This window comes from Contarinia nasturtii, unplaced genomic scaffold (genome assembly GCF_009176525.2).
Source record: "Contarinia nasturtii isolate CC-2019 unplaced genomic scaffold, AAFC_CNas_1.1 Cnas_scaffold_220, whole genome shotgun sequence".
NCBI classification, from domain to species: domain Eukaryota; kingdom Metazoa; phylum Arthropoda; class Insecta; order Diptera; family Cecidomyiidae; genus Contarinia; species Contarinia nasturtii.
Window position 1 is genome coordinate 522,927 of NW_022197577.1, and position 13,742 is coordinate 536,668.

Here is a 13,742-nt window from a genome sequence, read left to right on the forward strand (position 1 = left end):
ATCGATATTGATTATGTACAAGTCAAATTTGATTTTGTACAATCGATCATTAGCAAAATGAAAACACTTAAACATGAAATTTTCTACAGAAAAAGAGGCCACACAGTGCAATACGAAAGCACACCCGAAGTTTGCATGATTACGAATAATCGAGAAGAAAATATTTATAAGTATAACACCAACAATAAAATATCTAAATGAAATAGATGAATTCGAATAAGAATCTCATTTCTTGGAACTCTCTGAGAAAAATTGTAGCCGCCTGGTTCATACACTGTAAGTAAACAATTTAAAAGCGAATACGAAGCTATGAAGAGTCGCGTACACCCAAGTATTAAGAATATCTAATTAAATGCAGTCAAGTAGCTTGATTAAGAGCTCGATTTTTATCAAACAAAACCGGAACTCATAAGCCGATTCATTGAATTCGTCGAAAAGAGAGAATTATACAAGAATGTTAAATAAGTTTAATGTCGCACTTGAATGTTTTAAGTTATAACAATAGAACGATAAACTGAAAAATGTATTCATATAAAGTTGTTTATATCAATCGGTATTATACCGTCTGTTTATGTTTTGTCAATTTAACCAGCACTGTATAGAAATGCTTCGACAAAAGAAAACAGCAGATATTGAGCGCTAAACAAACAAAGTGAAATACTGCGAACAATTCAAAAGATAGACTTTTAAGGTGAAATATTGATGGAAAAAAAGTGTTTGGATATCGAATTTGACATGTAGCAAACAATTTCTCACGATAAAATAACCATTTGAGATTTTTGTATTGCAAATTGGCTGTCGACAAAAGTAAATCGGTGCAATTTATGTAAGATAACACGTATACGCCTATGTCTAGCTTAACAATGGCTAAATAAAAGATAAAAATGTACAAATATGATAATAATAATAAATGGTTGTTTTAAAAACAGAGTAAATAAAACTGGGTAGTCAGTCAAATCACCTTCAGTCGAAATGGCTGCGATTTTTCTGTGCATTTTTTGAGTGTGGGAATGAATCACTGACACGTTAAAAACGATCAACAGATGTTCAACATTCGAGAAAGCCAAAGGAGTTGTCAACCGTTCTTTCGCAATATTTTAAACGTAGCATTTGTTTATTGTAAACGTGGATGGGTCGAAAAAGCGCAGATTTACGTTATGACGACATTGCCCACCATATGTCCCTTGAAAAAAATGTTCAAAACTTTTTGTACCGAATAGATTCTAATTTGACATGAAATAAAAACACTTTTCAGTTTTTATTGAATAAAATTTATTTATTTTTTTTTTTTCATCATCTTGAAACATGTCTTCAACTTCAAGATTCTCTCTTTTTTGGTTGATTTCAGTATTCATTTTTCATTTTTTTCATTAATAAAATTATTACAGTTGTATCTTTTACTTTAATTTTAATACGTAAGAATCGTTTTGATTAAACTTTATAAGAGAAATTGTTTTTTGTTTTTATTTCATATTTCTTAAGAAATGTTTCTATTACTAAATCTATCGATATTCTCTTGATTGGGTGTTGATTCTAAATTTTGCATTACTTTCGTGCACAAATGTATTTATGTCCAGAACGTATTTTCAAAGCACGCTATTTATATTTTTATATATATATATATTATATTAATATTAGTTCATCTGCATCTTTATCGGTTGTTTCGGGTGTTTACTTGTAGCGTGAAATTTGAAATTTTGTATGTGTATGTGTGTGTTTTTTTTTGTTTTTCTTTTGAACTTAAGCAGGCAATTGAAGTTTTTTGCCCTTCAACACCTTTGTAATATATAAGTAGAAGAAGTCACAGTACAAAATGGTTTGAATAATACCGGCAAAAATGGCAATCAAATCATAGTGACTTTCTGTAATGTAACGCCAAATCCAGTTGATTAAATAAAGTCCACGATATGATCCCAATGCAAACAAATAATGGCTGGTAATACTCTCCGCTTCGCCGGTTTTGCTGACCAAAAATAATTGTGGTAAAATTGCAACCGATTCCAAGTAAATTGAGAATGTCCATAGCACTTCCATTACGGTGAAATCATGATTTATCAATAAGGCCAAAATAACCGTTGGTATGAGCAGAAATTCAATGCGAAACGAATCATGATTGCGATCGTATGTGGCACGGAATTTCGCAAACATTAAGAAAACAGTTGCCACGGATGCACCGATAAACACAACTTTCATTGTTGAATTGTACACACTTATGAATGTTGTGAACAAATCTAAATAACGTGTTATATAGACAATGGTAAAAAGAATTTGCGATTTTCCCGATATGCCGGCACACGATCTCGTTTTCCATATTTTCAATAGCAATATTATGATGGCCAATAGATGTGACAAATCGCCCGTTAATCGAAAGATATTCATGTTGGTTTCTGTTTGGAAATTTGTTGTTTTGACTCTAATTAACTAAATGTCGTCGGATGCTCAGTCGGTCGGTCTCGTATCGTTGACACGTTAACACTCGATTCTCTATATCTTTTTTCGTTGTTTCCGCTGTTCCGAACTCAACTGTTTGAAAATGAAAAAGTAGACAAATGACAACACTTTATATATTTGAAAAAATTATGTGCGAAAATGATTACAGGTTAGCTTAATTACAATTCAATCGATAAATGGTTTAAAATTGAATGAAATCAAAAATTGTCACACAAAAAATTATAATACACCGCAACTAAACGACTGACACTGACGTGATCAATACACAAACGAAAAATGACGTGGCTGACAATGGAGATGTTCTATGTTTGTTCTTGCGTTCGCAAATTTTGACAGCGTCTCGCTTATAAAAGCGGCCAAACGACACAGAAAAAATCGATGGTTTACTAAAATAGACTATTCTTATCACGTACACTAACTCGTGGCTTTTGCCCGTTCGAAAATTATTATCAAAAAAATCTTTTCTTTTTATTTACCGAACTGATGTATATATGGAAATCTTCTATTCCGATTGACTATGCGACGGGATCAGTTTACCGCAATCAAATGCAATTCACTGTGTAGTTGTTGTTCTTTAATATCTGAGAGAGAAAAAAAAATCGGACTAGAAAATTTGTCATTAGAATGACACAACGTGAAGTTGGCAACATATGAATTAAGTCGCATTCACAATCATAACAAATCATTATCTTGCTAATAGGAAAAAAATTCGTTTTAAAACTGATAAAGCAAAGAAAAAAAATTTGGAAAATTATTAATTTCGACATCCAAAATTGCCATTGTGACATGTCGTTGATTACAGAGCAGTTTTTTTAAAAAAAAATCCAAATTTAATTGATACTGTAACAGAAACATACATCCATAAAGCACTGTCAAAATTGCGGCTGTACATAACATACGTGTGATGGCGACAGCAAACACATACGGTATACGCTTCACTCGTTCTGTTGTTTTGAACGTAGCATGTCATTAATGAATAAACGTGTAACCAAACGCGTCACACTCACACATGCACATGTATTGTATGAGTGTATTGTGCTTTAAAACTGGTCCGGATCACAATGCATCGTTGACAACTTACAAATCAAAAGAATTCAATAATAACTAAACAAAAATCCTTTTTGTTGAAAAAAAAAAACATTGAATTGTAAAATTTTCGTGCAGTAAAAGTGAGAAATATGGACAATCTTTCGGATCAAATGGGATTGTTGAGTGATGATTTAATAGAAGAATGTTCAGAAGATTCAGACGACCATGGTCATTCGAAAAATATTCCACTTCGTGAACAGGATCGATTTTTACCCATTGCAAACATAGCGAAAATCATGAAAAGAGCCATACCCGAAAATGGAAAAGTAAGTAAATCAAACACTTGCGTTTTCAATTGATCGATTTTTACAAATCTTTCCATATTTGTAGATTGCAAAAGAAGCACGTGAATGCATTCAAGAATGCGTGTCTGAGTTTATATCATTTATTACGTCCGAGGCTAGTGAACGATGTCAAAATGAAAAACGAAAAACAATCAACGGTGAAGATATACTTTATGCAATGTGCGCACTTGGTTTCGACAATTATGTCGATCCATTGACATTGTATCTACACAAGTATCGTGAAACAACTAAAACTGATCGGAATATCAGCGGTGCTGATAGTTCATTTGACGAATCAAGTACAAGTAATTTCAGTAAGTTTTTTTAAAAAGTCAGCAAGTTTATCAAAACAGCAATAAAAGACAGGATTTTTGCCTACATTTTTTCTAACGAATTTTGTACTGTAATTTCAGATCTAAATAATTTGAGGAATGGGACCAATGCAAGTACGTCAAACAATAGTGCCACAACAAATGGAACAATAACAAATGCAAATACAGCAGCTAACATATCGTCAGTGGGTGGTGGTGCCGGCGTTGTACTAGGACAAATTGGCGAAAGCATATTATACTATGATGCACAAAATCAATCGTTTCAACTATAGAATGAATGCATATAGTTATGATTCTTTTTTTTCTTTTCATTTCATTTATTTTTTAGTATATACGACCTAAAAAAAGAAAATTTTAGAAATAATATCGAATGCAAATGATTTGTTTGTAAAATCTGGTATATGTTTTATTAATATTTGATAGCTCAAACATCGTACATTGTAAAAAAAAACACTCGACGGTTTTAACCATTTCAATAAAAAAAAATGTTTATCAGTAATCGGAATTTAATGTCAACGGAAACGTAATGAAGGGTGTAAAGCACTTTTGCGATAAAAGTCACTGTAAAGGACTATAAAAGTCTCTCAGACTATGGGTGTGTGTGTGTGTGTGACTGTGTGAGTAACAAAGAGTTATTGTGTGGTTTTGAATGTCGATGTTCAAGGGATACAGTAACCGATTTAAAAAATGATTGATTATTCAATTAAAGACAAATAAAATTCATCTGATTCAGAGTGAAACAAAAAAACAAAATCTTTTTAGTAGTCTGTGCCACGTGAAACGACTTCTTTGCATGTTGGTCGAAGCATGATTGTATGTTCATATTGAGCCGTGTATGATCCTTTGATATCGCACAACGGTGGATAAGCTTCAACGACACCCTTGTCACATAAATCTTTGAGCGCCATTTGGTATTTTGTGGCGCCGGCTCTGTCTAACCACCGTTTACAGAATGCCAATGTACTAAAGTTTTTGTTGATTGTATTCAACAATGACTTCGATGATTGCAAACGTAATGGAACATATGGTGTATCAAATGTTTTCATATAATGTGAACATTCCATATCTTCGTGAATCAAACCACGTCCGGTCGAACCGAATGTTTCAATGGCATAGAATTCATTTTCTTCCATGCGCGTTGTTTCGCCACCCTTGACAATGGGCACCGTTTTACCAGCATGTATACGATATGGACTGATTGAATGACCATTCAGATTACGAATACTTTTCACCTGATACGTTTTACCATCAATTTCCACTTCATACGATTCCATGACCTCTTGGATAGCCGCACCAATGTCGCACAGTCGAACATCAATACCAGCCTCACGGATACCGGTGTTGGTGGCGTCTTTTACAGCTTCCTTGAGCCTATCGAATTTCGGATTGAATGCCAATGTAAATGCACAATCAATGATACGACCATTAATATGTGTACCAAAATCAATTTTACAAATGTCATCGTATTGCAATACTGTGGTATCGCCTGCATTTGGTGTATAATGAGCGGCACAATGATTCAATGAACAACCCGTTGGAAATGCAAGTCCGGCCTCTAAACCATTCTCAGCAATCAATTTACGGGCAGTATTTTCCAATTCTTCGCATATTTGAATCATTGTCATGCCGGGCTTTACCCAATTTTGAATGTATTGACGTGTCTGACGATGTGCTTCGGCGGCCAAACGAAGTTCCTTATAAATGTCGGTGTGCAAACGATCCAATGCACGTTTTTCTTCGCTCGTAAAACGATCGGCTGCTTTGCGATCATCCTCAAATGTTGGATGTCGCAAAATTTCACCTTCGGGATAATTACCATCCGGATAGAGTTCAACAATTGAGATGCTTGGTGGTGTTGTTTGCACCTTTTTACCATCATTTTTAGCCTTATTTTTATTTTTATTCTTCTTCTTCTTTTTCTTTTTGGCCGCATCATCACCAGCTGCATCATCGCCATCACCTTCGACCGCTTCACCACCATCATTTTCCTTCTCGTCATTTACATTATTTTCATCATTTTCACCGGCATTGCTCTCTTTCAATTCGGCCGCTTCTATTTTAGCGAGAAAAAAAAAATTAGAAATCAATTTTAATTGGCTTGAATCAAATCGGACACCACCAAACTTACTTTGCTTTTTTGAATTCGGTTTCTTCTTTTTGGGCTTTTTTACATCTGCCGTTTTTTCATCGACAACCTCTACATTTTCTTCAGTCGTACCATTTTGTTCGCCAACAACTTCTTTCTTTTCAACCTCAGACATCTTTGCCGGTGCACTTGGTTTGCAGCTTTCACAAAATTTTGTGTATCAAAATATCAAATCAACACAAAGCGATTCACCTTTCGATTGTATGGAAAAAAATGTGGCGCAGAAATTACAAAAAAGATTCTTTTGACATTTATCATTGAATCCCTATTGATGTCCAAATGAATAGACATGTGAATACATAACATATACTCACTCGCACAACCCTATCGGTAACCATTCATATTGCTATTAACATGTGCTTAAGGCGCATTTGAAGTAGCGGTCGGTTTGAATCGAATATTTATCAATTTAACCGCTTTATTTTTATGTTTCTTGAAAAATTTTATTTCGGATCGAAGAAGTATGATTACTATTATTTTCAAACTAATTAATCATTGCGAATAACGCATAAACCAAAAATAGTTATTAAAAATATAAAATAAAAAGTGATTTTACTCATAAACTCAATTGAGTGAAATTTTATCATTTAGCGCCATCTTGTGATCAGACTAATCTGAATTCATAATTTTTCAGAAAACTTATTCGAATCTGAAGATATGTCATCGGTTTGAATTCGCGATATGCAAAAATATATTCAGTTCATCGATTCAGTCTTTAAGATTTGCAGCCAGTGTACACATCGGTTTTGGTGACAGTTTACAACCAAAAATTTTGCATGTCAAGCATAAAAATCTGCTTTGTGCCAAACGCAGTTTTCAAATTACAATTTCCAATAAAGTGACTAGTCGTTTGAAGGAAATTATTATCATATTATTGTGGTAAGTCATGTAAAATTCTGAAAGTACATTGAAAATTGAATAGTTTTGATCATTTTTCCTGATTTTGTTTTTATTTCGGGAAAGAAATTGTTTGAAAACAATAGTTATGCATTGTATTAACTTGATATTCCGTTCAAATCCAATAATCCAATAAAATTGACTCGATTTTGTGCAATTGAAACACTTAAATATACATTTGTGCGGCCTCACGTCCGTTTTTGTTCAATTACGTCTCACGAATTTTGATATCATCTACAAAATTCCCATTTCTAGATTGCTGAAAACTACACCATTTGCAGAGAGCTGCTAATCTTCTGATAAATCGAATTCTACTTGGTTTCTGGATAATTTCGAAAGATATAACAATGGATCCGGGATGGTGTGCAGTGAGTGGTCATACGAAACGATTGGGTAAATTTATTCGCATACAAATTATGTAAATGTTCGAATATTGAACCTGTTGCACAAATTATGCTTATAAAGCAAAAAATCAAGTCTTGTTTACTTAAACTTAACATCGTTTTACATACGTCTCCATACAAAGGTTCTATTGTTCAGTGTTTTTCAATAAACATTGATTATAGTATAAGATTTTGTAGCAGTTCCGTAATTTTTAAATACAAAGATTTCCTTTTGAGTTGATTGAAAAACACCAACAAAAAAACCGATGGCATTGTTCTTTTTAAAGAAAATTTCTATTTATTATTTGTGCATGATTTAATAATGATTTCAAATAGCCCATTGAGTATTCCATTTCCCTTTGAATTTGCAGCAAAGAGAGTCAACTCGACCAACGAAGGATTCGAAATCAGTGTAGAAAAATTGATAGAAAATCCGAATCTGGTGACATTCATTCGCGAAAATAATAATACTTTGCCGAATTTGCATCTGGTTGGCACTGGAAGTATCACAAATGACAAAGCATTGTTCGAATTGATCACTCGCTATTGCACGAATAGTGCAAAAAAACTGAAGTTCAGCTGGATGACAATCAACATTCCGTTTGAAAAATTGCAACCATTCGCATTGCTGAAAGAAGTCACGTTCGACACATGCACGATTGAAAACGAAAGCATCTTAAATTTCAATCGGTGGTGCCCAAATGTGGCCAATCTGATATTTGATGAAGGCACGACATTGTCTCATTCCGCATTAGATGCGCTCAAGTCAAGCACCCAAGCATTGCCGCACGTGAAAAGTTTGTCCATTGATTTCAAGTCTTCGTCACTGAAATTAACCCGAGAATGGCTTGCTGTATTGAACCAACAATTTCCACAACTCGAAAATTTGGAATTGACATTGAAGGACGAAGATAGCTTCAATGGCCGCACACTGACAGACACATACCAGCCACTGTACTTTTCCAATCTGAAGAAGTTGTCGGTGCAAGCCTTCGGTAATGACATCGATAAACTCTTCGACTACATGGCCATTTCCAACAAGAAGTTGAAGGAATTGATATTCATTGGATTAGTGGACACCCAAGAGCTATATGACTGGATCAAAAGTTGCAAAAAGCTACAGAAGTTGACTGTTGATTGTCGTTATCTCACCGGATATATGAGCGATGTTACAGGTTGGTACATTTTTCGATTTTCTTTAGACAATTTTTGAAATATTGCATTTTTTTCACATTTCTAAGATATGCCATTGGTGAAGGAACTCAAATTGGAAGCAAAGAAGTTGGACATGGAACCGAACGAAATCATTCAAACTGCTCGCAATCTTCCGCGTCTTAATTTGTTGGACATTGTAAGCGATTACGGAAATGACGACATTCAATTCGGGCAGGAGTACAAGGACATGTTTGCCGACTTGAATAAGGAGCGCAAAAAGTTGACCATCAAAGTCTTCTTCCACGAAGAAAAACGCGAAATAAAAATTTCGGAAAAGGGTTTCAGCGAAAAATTCGGGGTTGTAGAAAATGACAATCCATTAAACACGATGGAACATTTCGAAAAATGTATTTCAGACATTCTGAAGAAAACCGAACGTCAGGTGGAAGACCTATTGGGCAATAAATAATGGAACACAAGTGTCTAAACACTCGAATGGTCTGCGACCGAAAAAAAATCATATTAACTTGCACTAACTTACACATAAAAAAAAAACATTATATAAAACAACGTAAAAGAACTCAAAACCGATTGAACTATAATATACTTTGTTAAATGTCATGAAAACTATTTTATATTCAATAAAATTATAACAACTATTTGAACGATAAAACTTGGTTGGTTAATGGAGATTGGTTGTGCTTTTGTTTAAAAAAAAGTAAGTTCTTGGCATAGAAAAAAAGTGAATTATTAAAATGGGTTTGGTTTCACTTGAAAATTGAGTAAAATTCAGTTAATAGACGCCATCTGTTGAAAAATGAAACTGAATTCTTAATATTAAATAAAATGTCTTACATCCGTAAGATGAACTTTTCCGCACTGTGATCCACAACATGCATTTCATACATAAATTCAATTTTTTTGAAATTTTTGTATGAAAAGTGTGTCGAAAGTTATTTGTATCGCAAAAATAACGTCATATTCGGTTTTCTCGTACCCAAAAACCCCCCAATACACATTTTTGAGTGTTTAAGTATACATTAAATATCACTTTTGGAAGAAAAATTGAATTTTTCCCATGGATGGCCATGGGCATCACACCAGACATGACACTTTACTCTGTCAACCAAAGTCGCTCAAAATCTAATGGTTTCTATTCCTCGGCACCCCCAATCATCCTGTGAAGTCAGATTTTGAATTACTTTTCTTGTTTGAAAGTTATCGTGTTAACAAATTTTTGCGTACAGGGTACAGCGTACAGCGTACAGCGTACAGGGTACCACGCACATACATTCGGACATCGAAAAAACGCTAGATTCGTGTTCCCCGGCTCCTAAAACACCCAGAAAACATGTTTTTTGAGGGTGTTAATTTTTCGACCGATTCCAATACTTTACCTTACACACTAGGTGTGTGCGGAAAAGTAATAAATTTAATTCTTTTTGAGAAAAAATATTCATAAATCCGTTTGAGTTGGAAATCTGTACAATTTTTTTTGCATTATTTTTTTGTAATAAGCGAATTTTTTACGGTTCATTTATCTTGAATATAAAAAGAAAAATGATTGATGGTGAATTGTTGATGTTTTTAAAACGTTTTTACATATAAAGCAAAATACTAAAAACTGAAGAATATTCATGTTTTTTTTATTTGCAAAGAAAAAAGCAAACCCTCATTCTTTTCGTCTACCTTCTCATTCTTTTTCCGTTTTTTTTTTCATTAAAAATAAGGCTTACGCTTTCAAATGGTAAACTTTATTAATAATACGAAATTGAAAGAGATCAATTCAAATTGAAACAAAATTCAACATTTATTCAATAAAATTGTTCTTAATTGTGTTCGTTACACAATAACTTTTCTGCTGACATAATAAATAAACAATCACGGGTTCGTCTTCAGTTTTAACCAGCGTTTTAATTGGAATTTTGTTCGATATGACAACAGCAAAATCTCAAAATTTTTCTTGTACCTGAAACATGATTAGAATCATGAAATTCCATGTGATTGAGTGATTCAAAATCATATTTAATCCCAAGTTTACCATTCTCGATTATATTGAAAGTGTGATTTCCAATTGCTGTCCAAGAATGATTTGTAAAATTCGCTCATCTTATCGGCTGATAATGTGTCCTCTTCCGCCTCTTTATTGGCTTTTATGAAGGCTTGCTTCTCCTAAAATTACACAAATCAAACGATTTTTTTAATTAATATTTTATGTCATGATTCAATACGCACCTTAACAAATTTTTGATTGTGCTGTGTCCAGAATGTTTGATTCCATTCTTCAGCTGCGATGCGTTTTAATCGTAGCTCCTTTTCAATTGGTGTTTCATCCTTAGGTATGTATCGTAATACAGGTCTTAAATTTGATATTTTATCTGGCGGTCCAATGTAATCAGAATTAATTTGGTTTGAATTTGGCTTTGATTCGAATCCAACCTTTTGTTGATTTTTACTACGTTTGATCCGGTGCTCGGAAGAATACTACAAATGAATACAGAAATGAATAAATGGTTTATTTGATAAATCATGGTATTTTGTGTACTTGTGCTATTGATAGTTTCTGGATATTATTGAAATTCCTCCGAATATTTCGCGATATATTTGGAAAAATTGCCATTCTTACGACACTGTGAATACTTGGTTAGAATACATTCAATGTTATTGTATGTGATGTTTAACGCAGAACGGAAGAACTGTCAAATATTTACATGGGTGCGTTCCTGATTGTTGTTGTTGTGGTGATATATTTAAAGTACGTTTGAAAGAAAATACAAATGTTGTTTCGCTCAAAAGATAATTTGGTTGTATTAGAAAATAGTTTTTGATTAAAGAACGTATATAATAGTTGAATTAATTTTTTTTCTCCTAAAAAACAATGTCAACGCTATGAGATGTGTCATTTTCATACTATAAAAAACAATAACATTAGTCGAATCGTTGAAAAAAAACTCATTCAATTGGATTTTTGACGGCTAAATATAAATTGAATAAAGTGTTAAGAGCAAATAAGTAGTCGGCTTGGTTTTTAATCGGTGGTAGTGGTATGTCGAGCAGTGCGCACATTGTTTCAATGTAAAATGTAAGCGAACAATTCAATTGTGCGCTTGGAAATCCGACCGATTGAAGACATGATTCAAATTTCGATGGCCATTCAATCATCAATGCGTCAATATCTGGTGCAGAACGATTTTGTGTAACCGTCGTTGGATACGGTTGATCGGCATGTAATGCTTGCACCTCATTAATCCATTTTTCAACATCTTTTGATGATTTAGAAACTGACGGAGGCGGAGCAGGTGCACGATTGCTCGATGTTGATGCTGCTCTCAGTTTCATATGTAACAAGGCTGGATCACTCTGAGCACCACATGGTTCGTCGAGAACTTCAAGGCCTAATTTCGAAATGAATTCCGGCAATTTACTATCCTTTGTGAATGGTTCCGGCGGAATAACTTTTAAAAATGCATCAATGTCCCCCACAGCCGGTATGTAATCCGGTATGAATGGCATAAGTTGATATTTTAACTCGTATTTGGGAGCCGAGTATCTGGAAAAATTGATAATTCATTATGGTATTCAAAAATGGTATTTATATTCTTTTCAAGCTAAGAAAACCTTGCAATATATTGATATAAATCCTTGATTTCTGGTGGAACATCCAAATTTTCCCATTGTCTGTAATCAAAGCCATCAACAATCGCTTTTGCATCGTCCGTTCCGGTATCGCTGCTTTCACTTTCTGAAGTTAATCGCTCAACAGTGGCTTTGGCACTTTTGCGAGGTAATGAACTTGTTGGCCGTTTTGTGGTTGTTCGCTTCGAATCATCAACTACTGGCTCAATAATTGGCTTACTTGAACCACTTTGCTCCACATTTACACGACTCTCTGGTTTTGGGCGTTTTTTCACTTCAATTACCTCGTCATACATTTCCATTTCGACAACTATTCAAAATAAAATTTTATAAATATTGAATTGGAATTATTAGAGTAAAAAATGTCTTGTATTCAACGTGAAACATACATCAAACTATCTGTTTACAATGACATTTGTTTGTGTTGCGTTGCCGGTTGCTAAGGAACATATATACCGTATGTTATCAATAGAGTGTGAACAAACTGGATTTTTTTTTGTGTAGAATAGATGGTTAAGGTATATTTTACATTGACACTTTGTGAATGGGCATGCGAAAAATCGTATTTTTTATAATTTAAAAAAAAGTATTTAATTTTTATAAGATGTTTACAAATTTCATTTTATTCATTAAATATGTGTTTTAGAAGAAATACTCAATTTAATGATTTTGCTAACAAATTCTATAGATCGGTGTTTTATTTTTGATTTTATTGTTTCAATTACTAACATCTCTGCACAATTGAATATTCATTGACTTAATCAAATTAAAACAATTATTTATCTCACTAAATATAAATATGTAAATCTTGTCAAAATTGCGTTTCTCAATATCCAAATGGATATGTAATGATTCTGGATGGGTTGATGTATGCATACATTGCAAAAATGTGTACTTATCATTTTTTTTATAAACATAGATCATTACTTAATTGCATTTATCAAAATATTTACAAATACAGTTAAGACACCGACCAATGCAAAACTGCAATGAATACACATTACTGATCAATTAATTATATATTGTTGATAAACAAGCTTCATTTCCACAAGTAACTCAATAAGTTTGACACACATTGATATGTTATGAATACAGTAGATATTTTAATATAATAATTCAAATGACTCTTTGAAATGGATGCATTAAGAATTGGTTTTGTTCTTCACTATTATCTGTGTAAATATTTGCAAAATTACAACGTGACTTAAAATTATCACTTATAAGCTCTGAAAAAGAATAACAAAGAGTGCAATCTTGAAGAATCACGGTTCCAAATGAACTTTTTTTATATTTCCCAACGCCTATGCTGAGCTTAAAAACACGTAGGATACAAAACAATACCTCCAGATCGAAAAAGTCTTTGCATAAG

The 13,742-nt window shown here is 33.3% G+C and overlaps 6 protein-coding genes across 12 annotated transcripts; 2 read left to right on the top strand and 4 right to left on the bottom strand.

Annotated features, from left to right (window-relative positions):
* Positions 1-1,613: 1,613 nt before the first annotated feature.
* LOC116337043 (ER lumen protein-retaining receptor) lies at positions 1,614-3,059 on the bottom strand. 7 transcript variants are annotated; one of them, XM_031761324.1, is made up of 2 exons: positions 2,928-3,059; positions 1,614-2,523 (listed from the first exon to the last, which is right to left on the bottom strand). In XM_031761324.1, the coding sequence occupies exon 2, from the start codon at positions 2,377-2,379 to the stop codon at positions 1,741-1,743; it is 639 nt and encodes a 212-aa protein (XP_031617184.1). In that variant the 5' UTR covers positions 2,380-2,523; positions 2,928-3,059; the 3' UTR covers positions 1,614-1,740. The 7 variants fall into 7 exon arrangements, with proteins under 7 accessions (XP_031617184.1, XP_031617190.1, XP_031617186.1 ...); XM_031761330.1 differs by having other exon boundaries at positions 2,865-2,972; XM_031761326.1 differs by lacking the exon at positions 2,928-3,059 and adding an exon at positions 2,706-2,858.
* A 445-nt stretch (positions 3,060-3,504) lies between these two features.
* Positions 3,505-4,536, top strand: LOC116337029 (nuclear transcription factor Y subunit B-3). The gene is made up of 3 exons (XM_031761308.1): positions 3,505-3,806; positions 3,871-4,138; positions 4,238-4,536. The coding sequence occupies exons 1-3, from the start codon at positions 3,630-3,632 to the stop codon at positions 4,426-4,428; spliced, it is 636 nt and encodes a 211-aa protein (XP_031617168.1). The 5' UTR covers positions 3,505-3,629; the 3' UTR covers positions 4,429-4,536.
* Positions 4,537-4,547: 11 nt separating this feature from the next.
* LOC116337028 (methionine aminopeptidase 2) lies at positions 4,548-6,566 on the bottom strand. Its single transcript, XM_031761307.1, has 2 exons — positions 6,285-6,566; positions 4,548-6,209 (listed from the first exon to the last, which is right to left on the bottom strand). Exons 1-2 carry the CDS (start codon positions 6,415-6,417, stop codon positions 4,915-4,917), a joined length of 1,428 nt encoding a protein of 475 aa, XP_031617167.1. The 5' UTR covers positions 6,418-6,566; the 3' UTR covers positions 4,548-4,914.
* Positions 6,567-7,029: 463 nt separating this feature from the next.
* Positions 7,030-9,328, top strand: LOC116337096. The gene is made up of 4 exons (XM_031761413.1): positions 7,030-7,181; positions 7,455-7,592; positions 7,954-8,757; positions 8,824-9,328. The coding sequence occupies exons 2-4, from the start codon at positions 7,547-7,549 to the stop codon at positions 9,204-9,206; spliced, it is 1,233 nt and encodes a 410-aa protein (XP_031617273.1). The 5' UTR covers positions 7,030-7,181; positions 7,455-7,546; the 3' UTR covers positions 9,207-9,328.
* Positions 9,329-10,522: 1,194 nt separating this feature from the next.
* Positions 10,523-11,415, bottom strand: LOC116337118 (COA8 family protein CG14806, mitochondrial). Its single transcript, XM_031761446.1, has 4 exons — positions 11,283-11,415; positions 10,973-11,221; positions 10,779-10,909; positions 10,523-10,706 (listed from the first exon to the last, which is right to left on the bottom strand). The coding sequence occupies exons 1-4, from the start codon at positions 11,355-11,357 to the stop codon at positions 10,619-10,621; spliced, it is 543 nt and encodes a 180-aa protein (XP_031617306.1). The 5' UTR covers positions 11,358-11,415; the 3' UTR covers positions 10,523-10,618.
* A 271-nt stretch (positions 11,416-11,686) lies between these two features.
* On the bottom strand, positions 11,687-12,736 carry LOC116337135 (intraflagellar transport protein 46 homolog). The gene is made up of 2 exons (XM_031761477.1): positions 12,356-12,736; positions 11,687-12,287 (listed from the first exon to the last, which is right to left on the bottom strand). Exons 1-2 carry the CDS (start codon positions 12,673-12,675, stop codon positions 11,690-11,692), a joined length of 918 nt encoding a protein of 305 aa, XP_031617337.1. The 5' UTR covers positions 12,676-12,736; the 3' UTR covers positions 11,687-11,689.
* Between the last annotated feature and the right edge of the window lie 1,006 nt (positions 12,737-13,742).

Excerpts from the sequence above, each read along its gene's own strand:
- LOC116337043 (XM_031761324.1), bottom strand. The coding sequence starts at position 2,379 with ATGAATATCTTTCGATTAACGGGCGATTTGTCACATCTATTGGCCATC.
- LOC116337029 (XM_031761308.1), top strand. The coding sequence starts at position 3,630 with ATGGACAATCTTTCGGATCAAATGGGATTGTTGAGTGATGATTTAATA. Across the intron at positions 3,807-3,870 it reads CCATACCCGAAAATGGAAAA|ATTGCAAAAGAAGCACGTGA; the intron begins GTAAGTAAATCA and ends CCATATTTGTAG. Across the intron at positions 4,139-4,237 it reads ATCAAGTACAAGTAATTTCA|ATCTAAATAATTTGAGGAAT; the intron begins GTAAGTTTTTTT and ends CTGTAATTTCAG.
- LOC116337028 (XM_031761307.1), bottom strand. The coding sequence starts at position 6,417 with ATGTCTGAGGTTGAAAAGAAAGAAGTTGTTGGCGAACAAAATGGTACG. Across the intron at positions 6,210-6,284 it reads ACCGAATTCAAAAAAGCAAA|AAGCGGCCGAATTGAAAGAG; the intron begins GTAAGTTTGGTG and ends TCGCTAAAATAG.
- LOC116337096 (XM_031761413.1), top strand. The coding sequence starts at position 7,547 with ATGGATCCGGGATGGTGTGCAGTGAGTGGTCATACGAAACGATTGG. Across the intron at positions 7,593-7,953 it reads TGGTCATACGAAACGATTGG|CAAAGAGAGTCAACTCGACC; the intron begins GTAAATTTATTC and ends TTGAATTTGCAG. Across the intron at positions 8,758-8,823 it reads ATATATGAGCGATGTTACAG|ATATGCCATTGGTGAAGGAA; the intron begins GTTGGTACATTT and ends CACATTTCTAAG.
- LOC116337118 (XM_031761446.1), bottom strand. The coding sequence starts at position 11,357 with ATGGCAATTTTTCCAAATATATCGCGAAATATTCGGAGGAATTTCAAT. Across the intron at positions 11,222-11,282 it reads AGAAACTATCAATAGCACAA|TATTCTTCCGAGCACCGGAT; the intron begins GTACACAAAATA and ends ATTCATTTGTAG. Across the intron at positions 10,910-10,972 it reads ACAATCAAAAATTTGTTAAG|GAGAAGCAAGCCTTCATAAA; the intron begins GTGCGTATTGAA and ends GTGTAATTTTAG.
- LOC116337135 (XM_031761477.1), bottom strand. The coding sequence starts at position 12,675 with ATGGAAATGTATGACGAGGTAATTGAAGTGAAAAAACGCCCAAAACCA. Across the intron at positions 12,288-12,355 it reads TTATATCAATATATTGCAAG|ATACTCGGCTCCCAAATACG; the intron begins GTTTTCTTAGCT and ends CAATTTTTCCAG.